Source organism: Clytia hemisphaerica, unplaced genomic scaffold (assembly GCF_902728285.1).
Source record: "Clytia hemisphaerica strain Z4C2 unplaced genomic scaffold, Clytia hemisphaerica genome assembly, whole genome shotgun sequence".
Taxonomy (NCBI): domain Eukaryota; kingdom Metazoa; phylum Cnidaria; class Hydrozoa; order Leptothecata; family Clytiidae; genus Clytia; species Clytia hemisphaerica.
The window spans coordinates 200,709-218,455 of record NW_027103455.1 but is presented as its reverse complement, the minus strand read 5'-3'; the positions used below and the strand labels follow the sequence as shown (position 1 = coordinate 218,455).

Genomic DNA, 17,747 nt, shown 5'->3' with positions numbered 1-17,747 from the left:
CCTGTTTTCTGACGATGAAAATATCCCAAAGTTATACCGTTATTTATACTCATTGTCAATATGGTATTTCAATATATCAAATATCCAAAACAGTTAAATATGACATCATTGGCATTTTTTGACACCTGCTTTGTGTGTTTAACGTTCAAAAGTACTTTCCCCACGCTTTTCTTTCATGTTTCAGCGTAACATTTTGTGTCAGAGTCAGCTCTTTATTGAAACTTTTACTTAGAAAGAAAAAAACTTCATGTAGGCAGAGTGAAAATCAACAAGACTTTGCAATTTACAAAAGTGTTTGTTTTGTCATGAGTTTAGGACATGAAGAGCGTGGGTTCTTAATTTTGAATTGTGAATATTATCTTTTATCGTTCTATGACTCATCCATCAATCATTGAGAATCCTCTGGCAATGCGTCAATTCTGATTTTTTGTACCCCATTGTCAAAAACTCATATAGCATTATCAGGGATTTTACTCAGACCCGGCAAACGGTGAATTTCGCCGGTCCAAAGGCACGGAAAATTACAATTTGCAGGTTAAAAAAAGGGGGCTAATACAGCAGAATTATACCATAAAAAGCACAGGTCAAAATCATATATTGACGCTGTGCCGACGAATCGAGATTCTATTCATCGCGCAATCAACGAAGACAAAAGTAACCATGACGACCATCCAAGATCTTGGATGAAGTTCAAAGTTGATATTTTTATTCCCGTCGTTGAAAACACAGCTAAAAAATATCATCAATGCTTTTTAAAAAGAGTCAGTGATAGAGAATCATAACATAAAGTCTGTTTATTATTTCGATTCAATAGACCTTTTCATAAATTACGTCACGGACATCACTTGCCTCGTTTTGAAATTATTGCCATGGTGATTAACTCCCAGCGGATTTTATTAAAACTACTTTCTATTCATAAAAAAAGGATTTAATGTCTCAAGGGACATAATCACCATGGTAATTGTTTGAATACGAGGCAAGTGATGTTCGTGAATTAATTTATGAAAAGCTCTATTAAAAGTGACATTTCCATAATTAATAGTTTAGTAATTACTGTTATACATTTGGGGATCATGTAAAAGATTTCTTTCGGAAGAAACTCACTTCAATTACACTTGGAGGTTTCTGGGGAATTCGTAAATAGTAAACTGCATACTGATACAGTCTGCTAGACATTAATAAGGTAATATTTGCTCTTCATCTTTGATTCTTTCTACAGTGATTAGATTGACACATGCGCGATAAAATTTCTATTATTGGTCTTCAGAGGTTAATATATTCTTTGAAAACTTAACCTCTGATACTCAGGGTAGCAGAATTAGGGAAAAGGAAGGAACTTTCAAAAACATTTTCCCAAAAAATCAATAAGCGGGGAGGGGGGTTGGGTTCGAATAAGAATGTCCTCGGTGGAAAATTTCCGAAAAATTGATTAACGCTCGCTCGCTTATTAGGTACCCGAGAGTATGTTTTCCAGCGTCGCTGAGAGATGCTAAATAATATAAGCTACGTGAGTTATGCTTAATATAATTACTGGCACCCTAACCTGTTTAATGATATCAGCAGATCATAGGAAATACTTTTACTCGTTACTTTTACAAGCTGATCTACAAAATTTAAAACTAAGTTAGGTAACTCGAGTTAGGTAAGGAAATCGGATATAACCGTTTAAAAGTCTTCTATATAGTTTTTCAAGAGCTTTCGAATGGTATACTTGATAATGTCTGAAAATGAGTTTAAATTTTCAAAAAATTCAGTTCCCTTTCACTCAAGTTACTTTCTATAATTCAAATCTCTCTGTATTTTGAACAAATAACATTTCCCGTTCGAGTTTGAATTACCATTCGGGGTAGACTTGTAAACAAGTCTGTTATTTACCGCGCGCAACAAAATTTAGGAGTCGGGTACTGGCTACTGGCTAGGTATAATCGGTAAAACGTTCACACGGGAATTAGCGCGCGAGAGAGAAGGAAAATTTGAGAATATCGTTCTAGATACGGTTTCCCGATTTTACCACTCTAGTAAGATTTTCCGGTGTGATGTTTTTCATTCAACGACTATACTAGTCTACCATTCGGGGCCGTCCACATAGTACGTACGCACTAAGGGGGGAGTCTTCTCAAAAGCGTATACTTGCGTACAGGGGGAGGGGAGGGGTCAAAGGAAAATTTATGTACGCAAAGAAAATTTTTTCATAGCCCTTTTTCGCTTGTTTTTTAGTTGACTTTTACGCTTGTTATACGCATCAACGAAAAGAAAAAGTTTCTTGATAAACATTGAGTTCCATGTATGAAATAAAGGTCCGAACCAAACGATTTGAATTCGAAATTTTCTTCAACCGAGGGGGGGGGGTGAATGAAAAAGTACGAACTTACCAGAGGGGTATAGCCATTTGCGTACGCTTGGGTACAGGGGGGAAGGGGTACTCGATTTTCGACATTTTAGTGCGTACGTACTATGTGGACGGCCCCTTCTTGTATTCAAACATAGTATAAGAAAGCCGCGGCTTGAATATGCACCGCATTGTCTTTTCAGTTAATCGTTCCATCTTTGTCTCCGAGCTTTATAAGAACATCAAGATGCTAAGTTTATTATTGGTAGATAGTTTTTCAAATTTTTCTCTTACTTTCCTTCACAAAAAGTTTTTTTGTTGCTAAATATCTTTGAATCTGTACCCAATAGAACACTTGAACTAATTTTGGACATATTTTAGGGGTATTTTATGGAAACAATGTTTTTTTTTGCAAAATTGAAATTATAAGAACTATATCCAAGATGAAAACTTTCCTGTCAGTTTGAATAATAGATTTTAAAGGTGCTGGCTTGAAATTTTCACAGTATTATCTTGATGTACTTTTTCATTGATTTCTAAAAAGATTTCAATGAAATATTGTGAAGGCATTCGATGCACTTTATTAATTTTTGAGTTCTTTAAGCCCAGCCATTTTGTGCTTGTTTAAATTTCTTATTGGTAGTCTTTCATTTACAATGATTTTACAATGATTTTATATTATCAAGGGAATGATCATTAATGTCTAAAACGCACTGAGAAATAACTATTAACGAGAAACCAATAAAATTTACCATTAAACATGCTACAATACTGATTTCTTGATCAACAAATAGTCATCAGATACGACAGAGATAGAACAAGAGAAATTCAGATGTTATCATTCAAGCCACGGCTTTCTTATACTATGATTCAAGAATGATGAGCAAGGCCAAAAAAATTGGCGTTTCAAATAAAACATAGAGAGTCAGTTTCATTAACAGAATCCGTATATTATCTTTCATAATTATAAACTTAGTACAATTAGTAAAAAAAAATTTAGTAAAAATCAAAAAAAAAAATTGCTCTATAAAGTATTCAAACCGAAATATAAATCATACCATAAAAAAAAATTGTACAATGAATAGTGTATTACCCGGTTAAAGGGTCAATCAGGGTTCCCAAAAATTCATAAAAGTTCGTCTTTTTCCCTGAATTTTAGACCCGCTAATTCGGATTTCAAAATTCGGGCGGTAAGACTTAATTACTCTCTCCGTATTACAAGATTTTTATATTCATCGTTTTAATCTATTATTTTTCGCTAAAGTTTTTCACGGGGTCTTAGGGGCTAGTGTGAAATAAAACATAAAACCTGGAGTGGATACTATCATGAATTCGTTGAAATAAGAAAACTTTTTTGATTGAACTCTTAAAAGTGGAAAATGGCTTTGTGAGTCCCAATAAGATAAATGATAAAGTAGTGTTGAAAATCTTTCAACTTTGTATAAAACAAAAAAACAACGTACAGTGCTAGACACCCAGAACACAGGTCAAATTTACATTTGCTCTCTTATACTAGTTGTTCAAACAACAAAGAAAATGAAAGTAGAGAGTCTAAGCTTTCCGTTGATATATAATGATGTAATGTTTTGATCACGAGGTTAGTCAGCACTTTTCAGAGAAAAACACTCATTATGACCAAGCGAAATAAAAACAAGATTCGCACAAATGCGACTAAATATTTCCTCTTACACTTGCAGATGGACTGCTTGATCGAAAAAAAAAAACTTTTCAACTTGAGGCCGTCCAGGCTTGCGCACCGCACTGGGCTCGACTTCAGTAACTTTCGAATTATTTATTATTTAAAGGTCTGATTGTAGCAGTACAGTTTAAGATTTTGAAAAAAATGAAAACTCGACCCCAGGCCCAAAAATCAAAATTTTCAAAAAAGAAATATGGTTTGTCTCTTAGCCAATCAGATTGCTTATATTTTTCAAGTTCAGGAAAGTAAAACAAAATTCGAGTTATGGAGCCAAAAAAGGGGAACATTCGATATATGGAGGTTTTTTTTATAAGAGTTTATTAGGAAATTTTCATGCTGCCAACGAATTTGTTCGAGTTAAGGAGACGTTCGAGTAATAGAGGTTCGAGTTATGGAGACTCTACTGTATTTAAAAAATTAAGCTCATCTCCAGGATAAAATGATAAAAACTTCGGGCATTACGATACGCTTATAAAAAAGTGTAGGCTAAAAAAATAGAAAAAAGGGCTCGGTACTGAAAGGGTTAACAGCATACACTCTTTTTTTATAAGAACAATCAGGCTTAGACTGAAACAATACATGTTTTTTTTATAAGCATAACGCTTATAAGCATACGAAGGCTCATATTTGCAGATTTCCTAAGCATAACATAAGCCTATACGCTAGTCTGAAATATTTTTTCAAGTAGTCAATCTCTTTCTATTCAAAAAGGTTTGCAAGTGGTCAAGTAAAAAAAGACATTCCATGGCTAGCCTCATTCCACTGCTCAAAAATTTAAATGCTTTTTGAATCGAATATTAACAAAATTTTAAAGATTTTATTAAAAAATTTGTTTGGGTGAATCAAAAGCATAATAATTCTTAAGCATATAATAAGCATATTTCATGTATGGATGCTTTGAAAGCTTAAGCATACTCGAGCCTGACCAAGGGGCATACACTTGCTTATAAAAAAAAACATGTAGGTCTATTATTCTAGACAATAGAAAAAATAAGAACAAGCCTAGGCTTAACTCAAATTTCATGGTTCTTATAAAAAAAGAGCGTAATGAGGGTTCATAACCAAGAAAATGTCAAAGTGAGGAACGTTGCATATTGTAGTCGTGTGTTTTAAAAATTACACTGAATGTAAACCTCAGATTAAGCACAAAATGTATATTAATATATATATGTATATAATGTATATTAACAAATGTATAACAAAAGAACAGTAAAGCTAAGTATGTTAAAAATCAAGGAAACCAGCACAAATGGGATAGGCCAAATCAGCAGTTTTTATTGGAATCATAAAGGCAAAGGTATTGCATTGTGACCGTTTTGTCATTTTTTTGGCAATGACTTCTTTAAGGGGCCATTCAAAAAGTACGTTCGTCGCTGAGGGGGGAAGTTTGTTGATATATGAATCTCTTGACACCAATCTAATCCACAAAAGAGGAGATGCTTTATTCTATCGACCTCTTTTGCAATAATATATGTCAACCTAAAATATCGGACAATAGTTTTTCTATCGACTTCTTTGTCGAGAATGTAAATCAATCTGCTCAAGCAGACAAGGTTTATATTTTTGCCGTGTACGAAATATCGGACAATAGTTTTTCTATCGACTTCTTTGTCGAGAGTGTAAATAATCAATCTGCTCAACAAGCAGACAAGGTTTGTTTTATCGACCTCTTCGTCGAGAATGTAAATCAATCTGCTCAAGCAGACAAGGTTTGTTTTATCGACCTCTTTGTCGAGAATGTAAATCAATCTGCTCAAGCAGACAAGGTTTATATTTTTGCCGTGTACCTCTTTAGTGATCAAGCACTGTTGTTTACTCACACTGTTGGTGATCAATGCTTCCTTAATCACCAGCACACTGTATGGCACTTTTAGGAGAAAAAAAAATAAAAAAGATAAAGAATATTGCATCCAAAAACTTCAAAAATCCTTAGGAAAAAGATCCCTGAAAGTCACTTTTAAAGCTGTCTGACTGTCTGAAAAATAATCAGAGAGAAAGTTTCCAATTCAGTCGAGTTGACAATCAAAACAGTCCAGAACATGCACCACATGGTGAGTTAAATTTCCTCAATAAAAATCACACATTGATTAATCCTGACTAAAGGTTTTACACTATAGACAAGAGTTCCGCCTCGCTGCACAAATGCCTCGCTGCACAAATCGATCGGGAGAGGGGTGGGCGTTATTAAGGGCACAAAAAGGGCGTAAGTAGCCAAGGATCGGAGAAATGCCTTTTTAACTAATATTTCCCCTTATAGCGGGGAAATATTCAAAAATGTAGTGTTTCCGGAAACTGGCCAGGTGAAAAAAAATTTCTGACCCGGCCGCAGACTATGGGTTCATCTATTGTTCATCATAACATAAAGAAGATCAAGTTGACCGTTCAAACTATCAAACGTCATTTGGTTAAGATATTCCCGCTTGTAAATCAAGTTTTGTTCGTTAGTAGTTGATGCATTAGTATTCAGGGGGCTTACTTCATACTGTTTGTACATAAAAGTTATCTTTAAAGTTCTATTTCAATGATCTTAAGTTATCAAAAATAGTAAAAAATACGGCTGGCCGCATCATGAGAGCTTTTTTCTTTCACCCGCATTCCGGAAACACTACATTTTTTTATTTTCGCCCCAGTAGAATTTTTATGGATGCTAGTTTTTTGTATACTATATGGCTTTCAGGAGTAGGTAATATTGATCAAATACTAAAGAAAGATTTAATAATCAAACTTCTCCCACTTTTTTTTTGCATTGGAAGTGAAAAATACATACATTACAATGCGGAAAAAAAACTTTGGGGCTACCATTTTAGTTAGAGTTTGAATTGATTTATTGAACCTAAAGCGCAGATCAAAAAGTAAAAAGAATTGAATGTCTGGCTTCGAATGAACCAGGCGCCAGCAAGAACCCCCTCCCTACTCGTCAAAGATTCAGAAAAAACGGTCTAGTCAAGGACTAAACGATCCTATCGTCTACACAAGATCACTAAAAAGGGAATAGTTTAGGAGAAGCGTGATAAATTCGGGTGGAGTAAGCAGTGGTGGAGATGTTTACAGTGTTTACACTTTTTTCCCGTAAACCGCCCTGACGCCCTAACTCTTTCTCGCATTTACTTTAAACGGACGATAGCATCGTCTAGTCAAGGACGTGACCAGAGAGGTGGTGGTTTAGTGGTTCGGTTCAGTGCAAATATGTTTCTCACTTGTTTCAAACGGTTGACAAATCAATTTAAGGATGAAACCAAAAGCGATCTTGAAGAAATTAATGATTCTGATTTGTTATTGTAATGTTGTTTTGATGTTTTCAATTTTAATTTTTTATTTGATCTCGATTTGTTTTCATTCTCCGTTTGTTACCACGCCATAACAGGGAAATTAAATAGTTTTTGGGGATTCATAATGTAAAGACTAAATTTTTTAACTTTCGACACGCACGCTCCAACGCCCTCGCAGCCAGCTGCATCTGAGCAAATCACGGCATATCAGAGGGCGCCGTTCGGCCTTTTCCACGGGTGAATAAAAATTTTAAGTTTTTATATCTTGTTATATCGCATTCAATCATGCCTTCTGATAAACAAATACTTGAAAAATGCAAAGAATTGGGCATCAAATGTAACGCTCGTTCAAAAGTTTCGCCGGAAAAAAAGTCTATTAAACAAAGCATCAAGATTTTATCAAGTAAATAACAAAATCTGCAACTTAATTTTGGCAAAGAAGATGGGCGGTGATGAGATGTTGAGCCGAGGTGATTATCGCTGGTTTTTGGAGATGTTGGCCAAGCGGATTGTCGCTGGTCGTTTGTAGATTGGGACCATTGGGTATGCTGACATACCTTTTTTATTGTGCCAGGTTATCATTTGTCGATTACATACTTTAAGAAAATACTAGTTCAGTTGCTTTGAACAAGGTGGAACAAGAAGAATGGCGCATTTCAAGCCGAATTCTGATATATCAACTTGACGTATTTCAAATCGGTGTATTCAGACTTAACGCATTTCAACTTGATGTATTCCAAATCAACCAAATCGATGCATTTCAACTTGATGCATGTCAACCTGAGACATTCCAATTTGACGCATTCCGACTTAACGCAACTGCTTACTTGACGGTCGGCAAAAAAGATTTCTTCTGTTTTTATCTGGTCTGCGTTTTGTACGTTTTTAAAATTTAAAATTAAAGTTTGAAAGAACTCCCGGGGAGGGGCAGTCAGGCAAATTGACCGACGGGTATGTGGGGCGGTTAAGGGTATGTTTTTCAAAATATCAGAAATGCACTGTAAGGGTGGAATTTTTTCAGCAAATCCGGGAAAAATTGCAAATTTTTGCTCGAAAATGTCAAATGCACTGTAAGGGTATGAATTTCACCGATTTTTTTCTGCACTGTATATATCAGAAAGACGGTCTTCCGATATTTCCTGTTCTGGAAACGGAAACTGACTGGTTGTACTGAAGAAGATATATAAAAACTTTCTCCAGCGACTTTGCTGCATATGAAAGTTTCAGCATTTACATATCCCCCAAAGCAAGGCCTTGAGATGCAAGTGGCAAAAGTTGGATAAATTTGTATTACGTAAAACGGAAAGCGGGAAATAAGACGCACATGTCAAAAATACCCGTACGAAAAAATTATCTAGACCTGAAAACCCGGTCCTGGTTTTTTATTTTGTCAAGTTGGAATGTATTTAGTTGGAATGCATCAAGTTGGAATGCATCAAGTTGGAATGCATCAAGTCGGAATACATCAAATTGGAATGTCTCAGGTTGAAATGCATCAAGTTGGTATGTCTCAGGTTGAAATGAAATACTTTAGTTTGATATACTCTAATGGGATAAACTTTCGCGGGGATTAAATTTCGCGGTTGGGCCTATACGCGAAATTCAAAAATTTCGTGGGGGGGGGACTTAATTTCGCGGATGGCACTATTGGTTGGCAATATTTTCACGATTTTGTGACTTTAACTGTCAAATCGTGCATATTGGTTGTTGAAATACACATTATTAGCGCCTCTTTGATGCAAGTAACAATTCAAATAGTATTTATTTGACATGTTTTGAGTTTTGTTTAGAAATATTTCGCAATGAGGCCCTTCCAAATTTCCATTGGGACTTAATTTCGCGGACTTTCACGGATGACACTCAGATCCGCGACTTAATCCCTGCGAAAGTTTATCCCATTAAAGTATCAGAATTCGGCTTGAAATTTGCCTTTCCAAAACAAAAACTGCATTTGGACTTGCCGTTCTGCATTTCCAATTCGCCCATTCGATTTTGTCCAGTATATGACGCCATAATATTTGTCTTCCTTTACATTCGATTGAGAAAAAACAACATTGCATATTGACGAATGCGCTTTCGAATGTTTTGTTATGTTGTTTTGAAAAGAAAGAAAAGATAAAACAAGGGAGAAAACTAACCTCGTTCCCTGTGTATCATCCATCAGCTTTTTTTATGCTTACTGAGCGCTAGATAATTACCCTGGCGTCAATCAATAACGTAAATAAAGCCCCTGATACCACGGGGACGAGGTTGGGAAAAACATGAATTGTAGTGATCGAGAATGTTTGCGAAAATTTTTATTTATAAAAAGATTTTAATTTTTGTCGAGTTCATAATGACGACACTATAAAATGTCACTATCACAGATCTACGAATTATAAAAGGAGTTGAACATCTTGATTTTGGAAAAATCTACATAAGTTAGCTCTTTCAAGCTAAAAATTTTAAAGTTACTTCTTTTTGTCAGAAAATAACTGCAATATATTGCAAGCAATTTTCATTTTTTAGGCTACTCTCGGGTACCTAATAGCCGCCTTAAAAATGAAAATTTTCAAAAAATGAAAAAAAACACCCCTAGATATTCACCCAAGGAACAAGTGTGACAAATTTCAACAAAATCCGACTATTTTTGAAGTCTCCAGCCTGCCCCAAAGTTTTCGGACAGACACACACACATTCATACATTGTCAGATTCTAGCTCAACTGAAGTTGAGAATACCCAAAATTTGATATTTATTACAATTTCATGGTTTTATAGATTTCTAGTTTTTTTGAGAATTTTTTGCGAACATAAACTTACGCGAATTACCATATCAAGAATTTTCAAAGACAATTACTTTCGCTAAAAAGGCAAAAATTCGCGAAAATCGCGAAAGCTTGTACGCCTAAAGTATTATTTAAAGAAAGCGCGACTGTTGTTATCCCGTCAGCAATTGATATTTTGTGGTATAATTTGATGGTGTTCTTGACTGTCTAAAACACAAAAAAAGAGACATTTGTGATTTTTTTTCGATTTTTTTATATTGCAAAAAGAAATTAATTCTTTTTCTTGGATACACCAACAGTTCTTCCTTTACGTCCAGTTGTTTTTGTGTGTTGACCACGGACACGGAGACTAAAAATAAAAAAAAGAGATTGTGTCACAATCAGCTAACTCAAATTTTCTTTGAACACTTATCAGTCTGGAAAACTAAGAAAACCTTGAGAGCTTTCAAATTCTCAAGTTGACCGACCTTAATGACAATTACTGATTACAGTCAGGGTAAAAATCGTACATATTTGAAACAAACACCAGACATGACTAATACCCTGTGTATTTGATATGGGAAGCCATCGTCATTGGCTGACAACATGACACGTTTTTGTAAAATATTGACAAAACCTTTAAATACAACGATTGTCAAACAAATTCCCAAAAAAATATTGATACTGCAAGTGATGCTTATTGTATAAAAGGATATGATTTGAGGGTCATTTTAGCCTCGAAAAAATTCGTAGAGATGGTTTATAAGAACTAGAAAAATAATAACACTTTCTTTTGTCATTTTATCATTGGAATTGACACTTTTTAATAAAAATTTTGATGACATTACAAAAATACAACAAGAATTATATTTATACTCAATATGATGCAGGAAGTATAAATGGATCTGAATTGACGGTGGAAATGGCTTTTCATGCTCTCAGCCCACGTGTTTAAGGGAAATGAGCATATGATAGGTGTTATATATTACTCTCATATTACATTTACTTTTCAAAATCGTACTTTTGATGTATGTTTATTCTTTTTCGGTAGCCGGTAATTATTCAACTTCCCAACTGAAACTCGAAAGTAGCAACTAGCAACTTCTCAACTAGAATTGTTTTCTAACTCCATATTTATTGAAGACCTAGGCTAAATACCAAGAGCCCAAATTATGTGGAAATTTTTCGAACTATCTCAAGCCAAAACCAATTATAGGATCTGAAAGCTCTTAGTCTTAAATTAGTACATCGAAGATTATCAAGCGAGTATGGCCAATTTCTGTACTGAGCAGGGATTTATTTAATGATGTTTAAGTGGCGATTTTCTCTATTTTGATAATAAAAAGGTCATGAATTGACACTTTGCCATCAAATAACTCTCAGTCAGTACCTATACAGTTTTTGCGCAAGATTTTAGATACTATGATTAGTTTTGGCCTAAAAGGAGTTTGAAATTTTCTTAAACATTTGACCTATAGGCTGTGCACTATATGTCCAGAAATAGGGACTATGCCTTAAATTCTAGGCAATTCCTTTTAATCTCAATCCATAGGGTATTAGGCAAGTCTGGTCCATATTCGATGCTTTGTTCCAAATTTGCATGAATTTCATGAAATTTGTTACTTTTCAGTGGAGCCTATTATAATCCGACTGAGACATTACCTTCAGTTAAAGAATTCTGGTTACATAAATATTTCAAACGAAAGATGGTAAAATAGAATCATCACAAGGTATGTCTCAGGTGGAATGCAGTGTTTCTGGGAAAAAGCATCTTTTACCTGCTTTTACAGGAATTGAAATTGTCATAGGCCATAATCTCACTGTAGCCAACATGTCAACAAATTTTCAATTAGAAATTAACATGTGTTTTGAGAGACAAATATAGTAACTGGGTTAAAACTCGTGAGGATCCTTTAATCATTAAACTGATGACACACTGAATAAGTAAGACAGCTGCTTTTGCAATGGGTTTCATTGTTGATTTTCCCTAAGTGTAAAAGCAGGCTTTGTCATTTGAAAATTCCAGGCGTGTGGTCAATCAATCGCACTCCTAAAAAGTACTTTAGGCGTGTGATAAGGAGTGCTATGCATAACTTTAAGTAGTAAAATCCAAATTTATGGTGTGTGATTAATCACTCTCCTCAAAGATTTTAGGTGTGTGTGGAGGTGTGCGCGTGCTATCACACGCCTCAAACGATGCAGCCTGTAAAAGAAAGAACTGATGACACACTGAATAAGTAAGACAGCTGCTGTTGCAAAGGGTTTCATTTTGTTGATTTTTCCTAAGTGTAAAAGATCAAAATTCAGGGTGTTACCAAACTCTTAAACTTTTTTTCTACAGAAAGTCTGAGTTAATAACTGAAACAACTTTTTGTGAAAAAAAAAAAAAAATTATTTAACTCTAACTTGAAAAAGGAAAATCAGAAATCAAGTTAGAGCTGAGTGACGCCATAATTCGCACTTTTATGATGTCATAATTTGCCAACTAGATGATTTCTGGTCTGTGGCTTTCGACCTGTTGCATGGAATGCTTATGAGCATGAGTCTGCTAATGTCACCCATTTTCGGTTTTGTTAACTTTTCAACTTTAAGGCTCCAGTGAAAAATCTAGGTGTATGCAATAATGATACCAGCTGATGTTTTTTATCAGTCTTGATACTGGCAAGCTTAAACAGTCACTTTTTTCACTTTACAAAGTACACAATTTTTTCAGGACAGCTTTTTACATCAGAATGTGAACGGAAAATGAGGTTTTAGCAAATTGTCTAAGTTCATTATTTAATAATCTAGGCCAATCATGTCTGATCATACTTAATTTTTCTTTTTATTACAGCCAAGGGATATGAAAAACAAAATCTACAAAAAGATTTTTCAAAATGAAGTTTTTCCCAGAATAAATGCAAAAAGTTGTGGACATAACTTTTTCCGTTCACAAAGTTATGTCCGCACACAATTGATTTGCTAGAGAAGTGGAAGTGTTAATATCTATAGTTATTTGATTTTTAACCCTTCCCATCCATTAGAGAACCAAACCAAGTAACACTAAAATACCAGTTGTCCTTCATTGAAAAAGATTCCATTTTGAAGTGAACAGGGTACAATTTCCGTTCACAATTTTGAGTTATGTCCGCACATTATTTTATCCTTTAAATTTTCAAACGAGTTATTCTTACTCAACTGAATCATTTTTCTATATCAAGGGTCATATTTGGGGTCATTTTATACAAATTTGAAGTCCCAAAGGCTATTTGTTGGGAGACGGTGAAACAAAATAGTTTTCTCCAAAAATTAGTTATGTCCGCAACAAAAAGTTATGTCCGCAACAAATCATGAAGTTTTCTCAGCCCCCAAACACCATTTTTAGGTTTCTTTGACAAATTATTGCATTTGAGGTCATTATAAGTTGGTTAAAACCAGAAAAAAGTCTGATAATTTTCCATTGGCAAGATTTCAGTTTTTTCACCTCATATCATATGCATTTCATGTTGCGGACATAACTATTTCATCTAAAATGTTGCTGATGAAGTGTATTTGCAAGCTGGCATGATGTTTTATTATATGGAAGTAATGTTTAGGCTATTAGAAATAGAAAACAAATACTCTGATGCCAAGTTGAGGTCCAAAATTAAAATTTTAACAGAAAAATAACCTTTTTGTTTCTTTGAAAATGATGGTTCTGAGCCTGCGAGCTTGAATAAAGGATAAATCATGCATTAATTTGCATATTAAATTCATTGTGTAGTGTTCACACAACATAATCTACTACACATTCACTTACATACTGGTTAGAATTGCTCCAATAGTTCAAAACAGAGTCATATTCTGTAGCAAATTGTTTGTTGCGGACATAACTATTGAAGTATTTTATCAGATTTTTGACCCCCTTAAGCAGTTATGCTAACACTTAGACAATACTAAAGAGTTACATTTGTAAAAACCATGCATTTCCTTGTTTTTTTAATTTTTTGTGTCCTCTAGAGGGTCGTTCTTCTATTAGAAATATGAGAAAGTTCTAATATCATTGATAAGTCTTCTTTTATTCTTTTCAAAGAAAAACATGTAATAAAACTGAAATCAAACCAAACCAAATCTTTTGGTTTTATATTGATTTAGTCTCTATAATATTCCTTAAATTTTGGCAATAGAAAAAGACACTCCAAAATCTTTAATTAATGATGTATAATGTTCTATGGTTCTACCCTAAGAAGAAAAGTTATGTCCGCAACACAGCATTATTATACATTTAACCCTTTCTATTGAAAAAGTTTAGTGACTTTCAAGGAAAAATCATATTTAATGATTATGAAAATGTACAACAGTTGATGTCAAGCTCAAATCTTAGCTTTTAAGATTAGATTTTAACAAAAAATTATGTATGATTGGATTCTCTTTTACAAATAAATCTTCAATTTTCAGGAAATCATAGTTACAAAGACCTTTCAAGACAACAAATTTCAATGATTAAGTTTTGGTTCAAGTACAGCAAAGTATTAAAAGCCAAATAATAACCCAATTTAATGTTTATTGCTGATTTTAAATCAAATTTAACAAAAAGTTATGTCCGCAACCAACAAGGTTTCATTTTCTAGTTTTTATTGCGCTAACTGAAATATAGCAAACTTTTGGTTTTTTGGAAGCCTTGTGATGAGTCCTTCAAATCTAGAATGAAATTACATGACCATAGCCAGTTTTCTTTTCATGAAGTCAAACTTTATGGGAATATTTTTTAGTATTTTAGATTTTATTTTGAAAAAAGTGTCAGAATTTGAAAAATATGCCATACTGGAGGGTAAAAATTGCTTTTCAATGCAGCTTAATATATTAGCCATGAACTGAAATCTAAGACAAGTATTAGATAATGCATATTTTATCTCAAATAAAGTGTAAACTACAAAGAGTTTTTTGCCAAATTTGTCTGATTATAACTACTCTAGGTTAAATTTATGGACCAAGCCAGTTTGATTAAGCCCTGATACTTATGTTTTCTGAAAGTTGAAGTCATTAATAAAAGAATTATCCAGGAATAAAAGTGAAATTCAAAACTTTATTTTTTCCAAATTTTTTCACCTATTTGGGTGACATTACCAGACTCATGCTCTTATTGATTATAATTGAGAATATAAACTTAGTCATAACTGAACAGTCAAAAGAAATATTGCTTACTCATTTCTCACAAAAGTAAAAATACATCTAATTCATCAAGAATGACTGCAAGCAAAGCTCAAGGAGAAAGTTGTCTCAGATGACGCTGGGACGGCTAGTATGCTTTTACTTCTTTTTTGATCAGCTTTTCATACTATTTAGACCATTGACCAATAGCCATGGCGACAGATTGTCACACCAGGCTACTCCTCTTTTATAATTTTTCAACACCCAAGGAACAATCATTGTAAATAAAATCCTTTTGCACAAGCTTCTGACAAAGCTAGCCTTATATATGTTTTAAAATGTCAAACTCACCCCCAGTAATGTCTTAAACCTCTGTGGGCACGAATTTTCTTCAATCGTTCAAGATCCTCACGAAGTTTGTTGTCCAATCCATTAGCCAAAACCTGAAGGGAAAGAAACGAAATCCAATTCAGAATTTTAAAGCAGAATACCAGTATTAAAAAGAAAGGACCTCGATTCCCTTACAAATTATAAAGAAATTTACACAACCTCAGATTATAAATGGTTACATTATCATTTCAAACGAAAGATGGTTTAAAAGGAATCATCATTGGCTGTGTCATTGATAAGAATAAAAAAGATATAAAAAGATGATTGTTAGGTAATTTGTCACTGTTGAACTTAAAGCATGAAAACTAAGTGCTGAAAATTGTACCATTGAACCATCTGTAAAATTCCAGCCAAATCCACAAAATGTAGTCTCTGAAAATGCTTAGCATTTGCTTAAATTCTTTCCAAATCTGAGCCTAGTATTATTATGATGCTTTAAAAAAATAAAAATTGTAGAAAGGTGCAGATTAGGCGTGCAATTATTTCTAGAACTAGTCTGTATTATTTTGAAAGACGTCATTTTTTGATTCCAATATCCTTGGATAGCTAACAGAGAGGGTTTCATTTTGTAGCTGATAAGGTACCTAAATTCTAGTGCTGTCTAAACAAGGGGTTTAGCTGGTATCAGCAGTCCCAAAATCAGCGTTTCTCTGCTTTAAAGATGGACGTGCGGAATCAAATATACACTTGCAGACTTGCAGTCTTGTTTTTAGATTTAATCTAATATATTTGGGGGTAATAATTGTTGACTTCCCCAGCTTTATTAATGAACTCATAGATAGATTGAGTTATGTTGGAAACTATAATATCCCTGGCAAAAGTAATTTTGATGCCTGAAACCGAGTCTTTGAAGATTTTCTCTCAACAACAGCAGGATTAAGGGGACACATATTCTTTCAGGTGTAAAGTAGGAAGGTATGCGCATAATAATTCCCCAAACAAAGCATTCCATAGTTGGGATTCATGTAAAATAAAATATCTGACAAACAATATCAATATGGAATTTGCATAATTCAACTTTCCAAGGGACACAGATAAAATGCCACAATCATTCACATGCCAGATGAAATCTCTGTAAAGAATAACACTTCTCATCTCATTTCTAACCAGTTTGATCGCAAAATTTATTCATTGATCAAAGCTTAATTTCAACATCAAGTAACTTTGTCTTGAGACAACTCTCCAAATATTTCTATTTCCACTTCCACACAGCTTAGGTAATGAATAATCTTTCCATGGAAAAAGAAATAATAATGTTATTTGTCCATATCATAAATTCAGTCACATCCACGAATCATCATAAACATCATTTCACCAGCTCTGAAACAGTTTTTGTAGCTAAGGGATTATCAGCTTCTCCATTTTTATGTAACTCTTGCTTTCTCAAACAAATAGTTAACCATTAACTGCTGCTTAATGTATACAAATGCATAATAATATTCCTTATACGTATTGCCATCCAACTCTGTCAACAATGAGAATTGTAGTCATGATATTAAGGTTGCATTAAATATACTTACTTGAGAGTATTTTCCATCTTTGATATCCTTCTTTCTGTTCAAGAAATAATCTGGGATTTTGTATTGACGTGGGTTCTGCATAATGGTGATGAGTCTTTCAACCTCTTCATCGGATAATTCTCCAGCTCTCTTGTTCATGTCAATATCAGCTTTCTTCAAGCAGATATTTGAGAAACGTCGACCAACACCTTTGATGCTTGTCATGGCATACATAATTTTGGTTTTGCCATCGATATTCGTGTTCATAACACGAAGGATATGTTGGAACTTTTCGGGAAGTACGAGAGACTGAAATGGGATAGTATGGTACGAAACATTAAAATATCAAGTAGGTCTAGAAAGTTTCGCCCAAAAATTGTGTGACTCTGATATAGAAGAAAGATAGGTCTCAATTTGTGGATAGGTTAAGAAGTACAGTATTCGCTGATGGAGTGGATAAACTTAGAATAAAACTAACCATGGTTGCTCCTTTTTCGTACAAAATTGACCCAACTACTAAAAAGAAAGTGGAAGGAATTATTCCGCCATTATACGGAATCGTGAAAGCGATATTTTACCGAATGCCTAAATTCTCAGAATAAACTTAGTGTGTCACAGGCCATATTTTAAAGCTCTATTTATAGTATGGTTTCTATAAGGTTCTCTTGATTGAAGGTTATCATCTGTATCAAACCAAATATCACATA

General features: G+C 34.0%; 1 protein-coding gene across 1 annotated transcript; it reads right to left on the bottom strand.

Annotated features, from left to right (window-relative positions):
- Window positions 1–10,244: 10,244 nt before the first annotated feature.
- On the bottom strand, window positions 10,245–17,629 carry LOC136798232 (small ribosomal subunit protein uS13). The gene is made up of 4 exons (XM_067054809.1): window positions 17,519–17,629; window positions 17,062–17,349; window positions 15,503–15,594; window positions 10,245–10,412 (listed from the first exon to the last, which is right to left on the bottom strand). Exons 1-4 carry the CDS (start codon window positions 17,519–17,521, stop codon window positions 10,334–10,336), a joined length of 462 nt encoding a protein of 153 aa, XP_066910910.1. The 5' UTR covers window positions 17,522–17,629; the 3' UTR covers window positions 10,245–10,333.
- Between the last annotated feature and the right edge of the window lie 118 nt (window positions 17,630–17,747).

Bases quoted from the DNA above. Each gene is read 5' to 3' on its own strand.
- LOC136798232 (XM_067054809.1), bottom strand. The intron at 15,595-17,061 runs GTAAGTATATTT...CTTTCCCTTCAG, and splicing joins AAGATGGAAAATACTCTCAA to GTTTTGGCTAATGGATTGGA. The intron at 10,413-15,502 runs GTGAGTTTGACA...TTTTATTTTTAG, and splicing joins GGTTTAAGACATTACTGGGG to TCTCCGTGTCCGTGGTCAAC.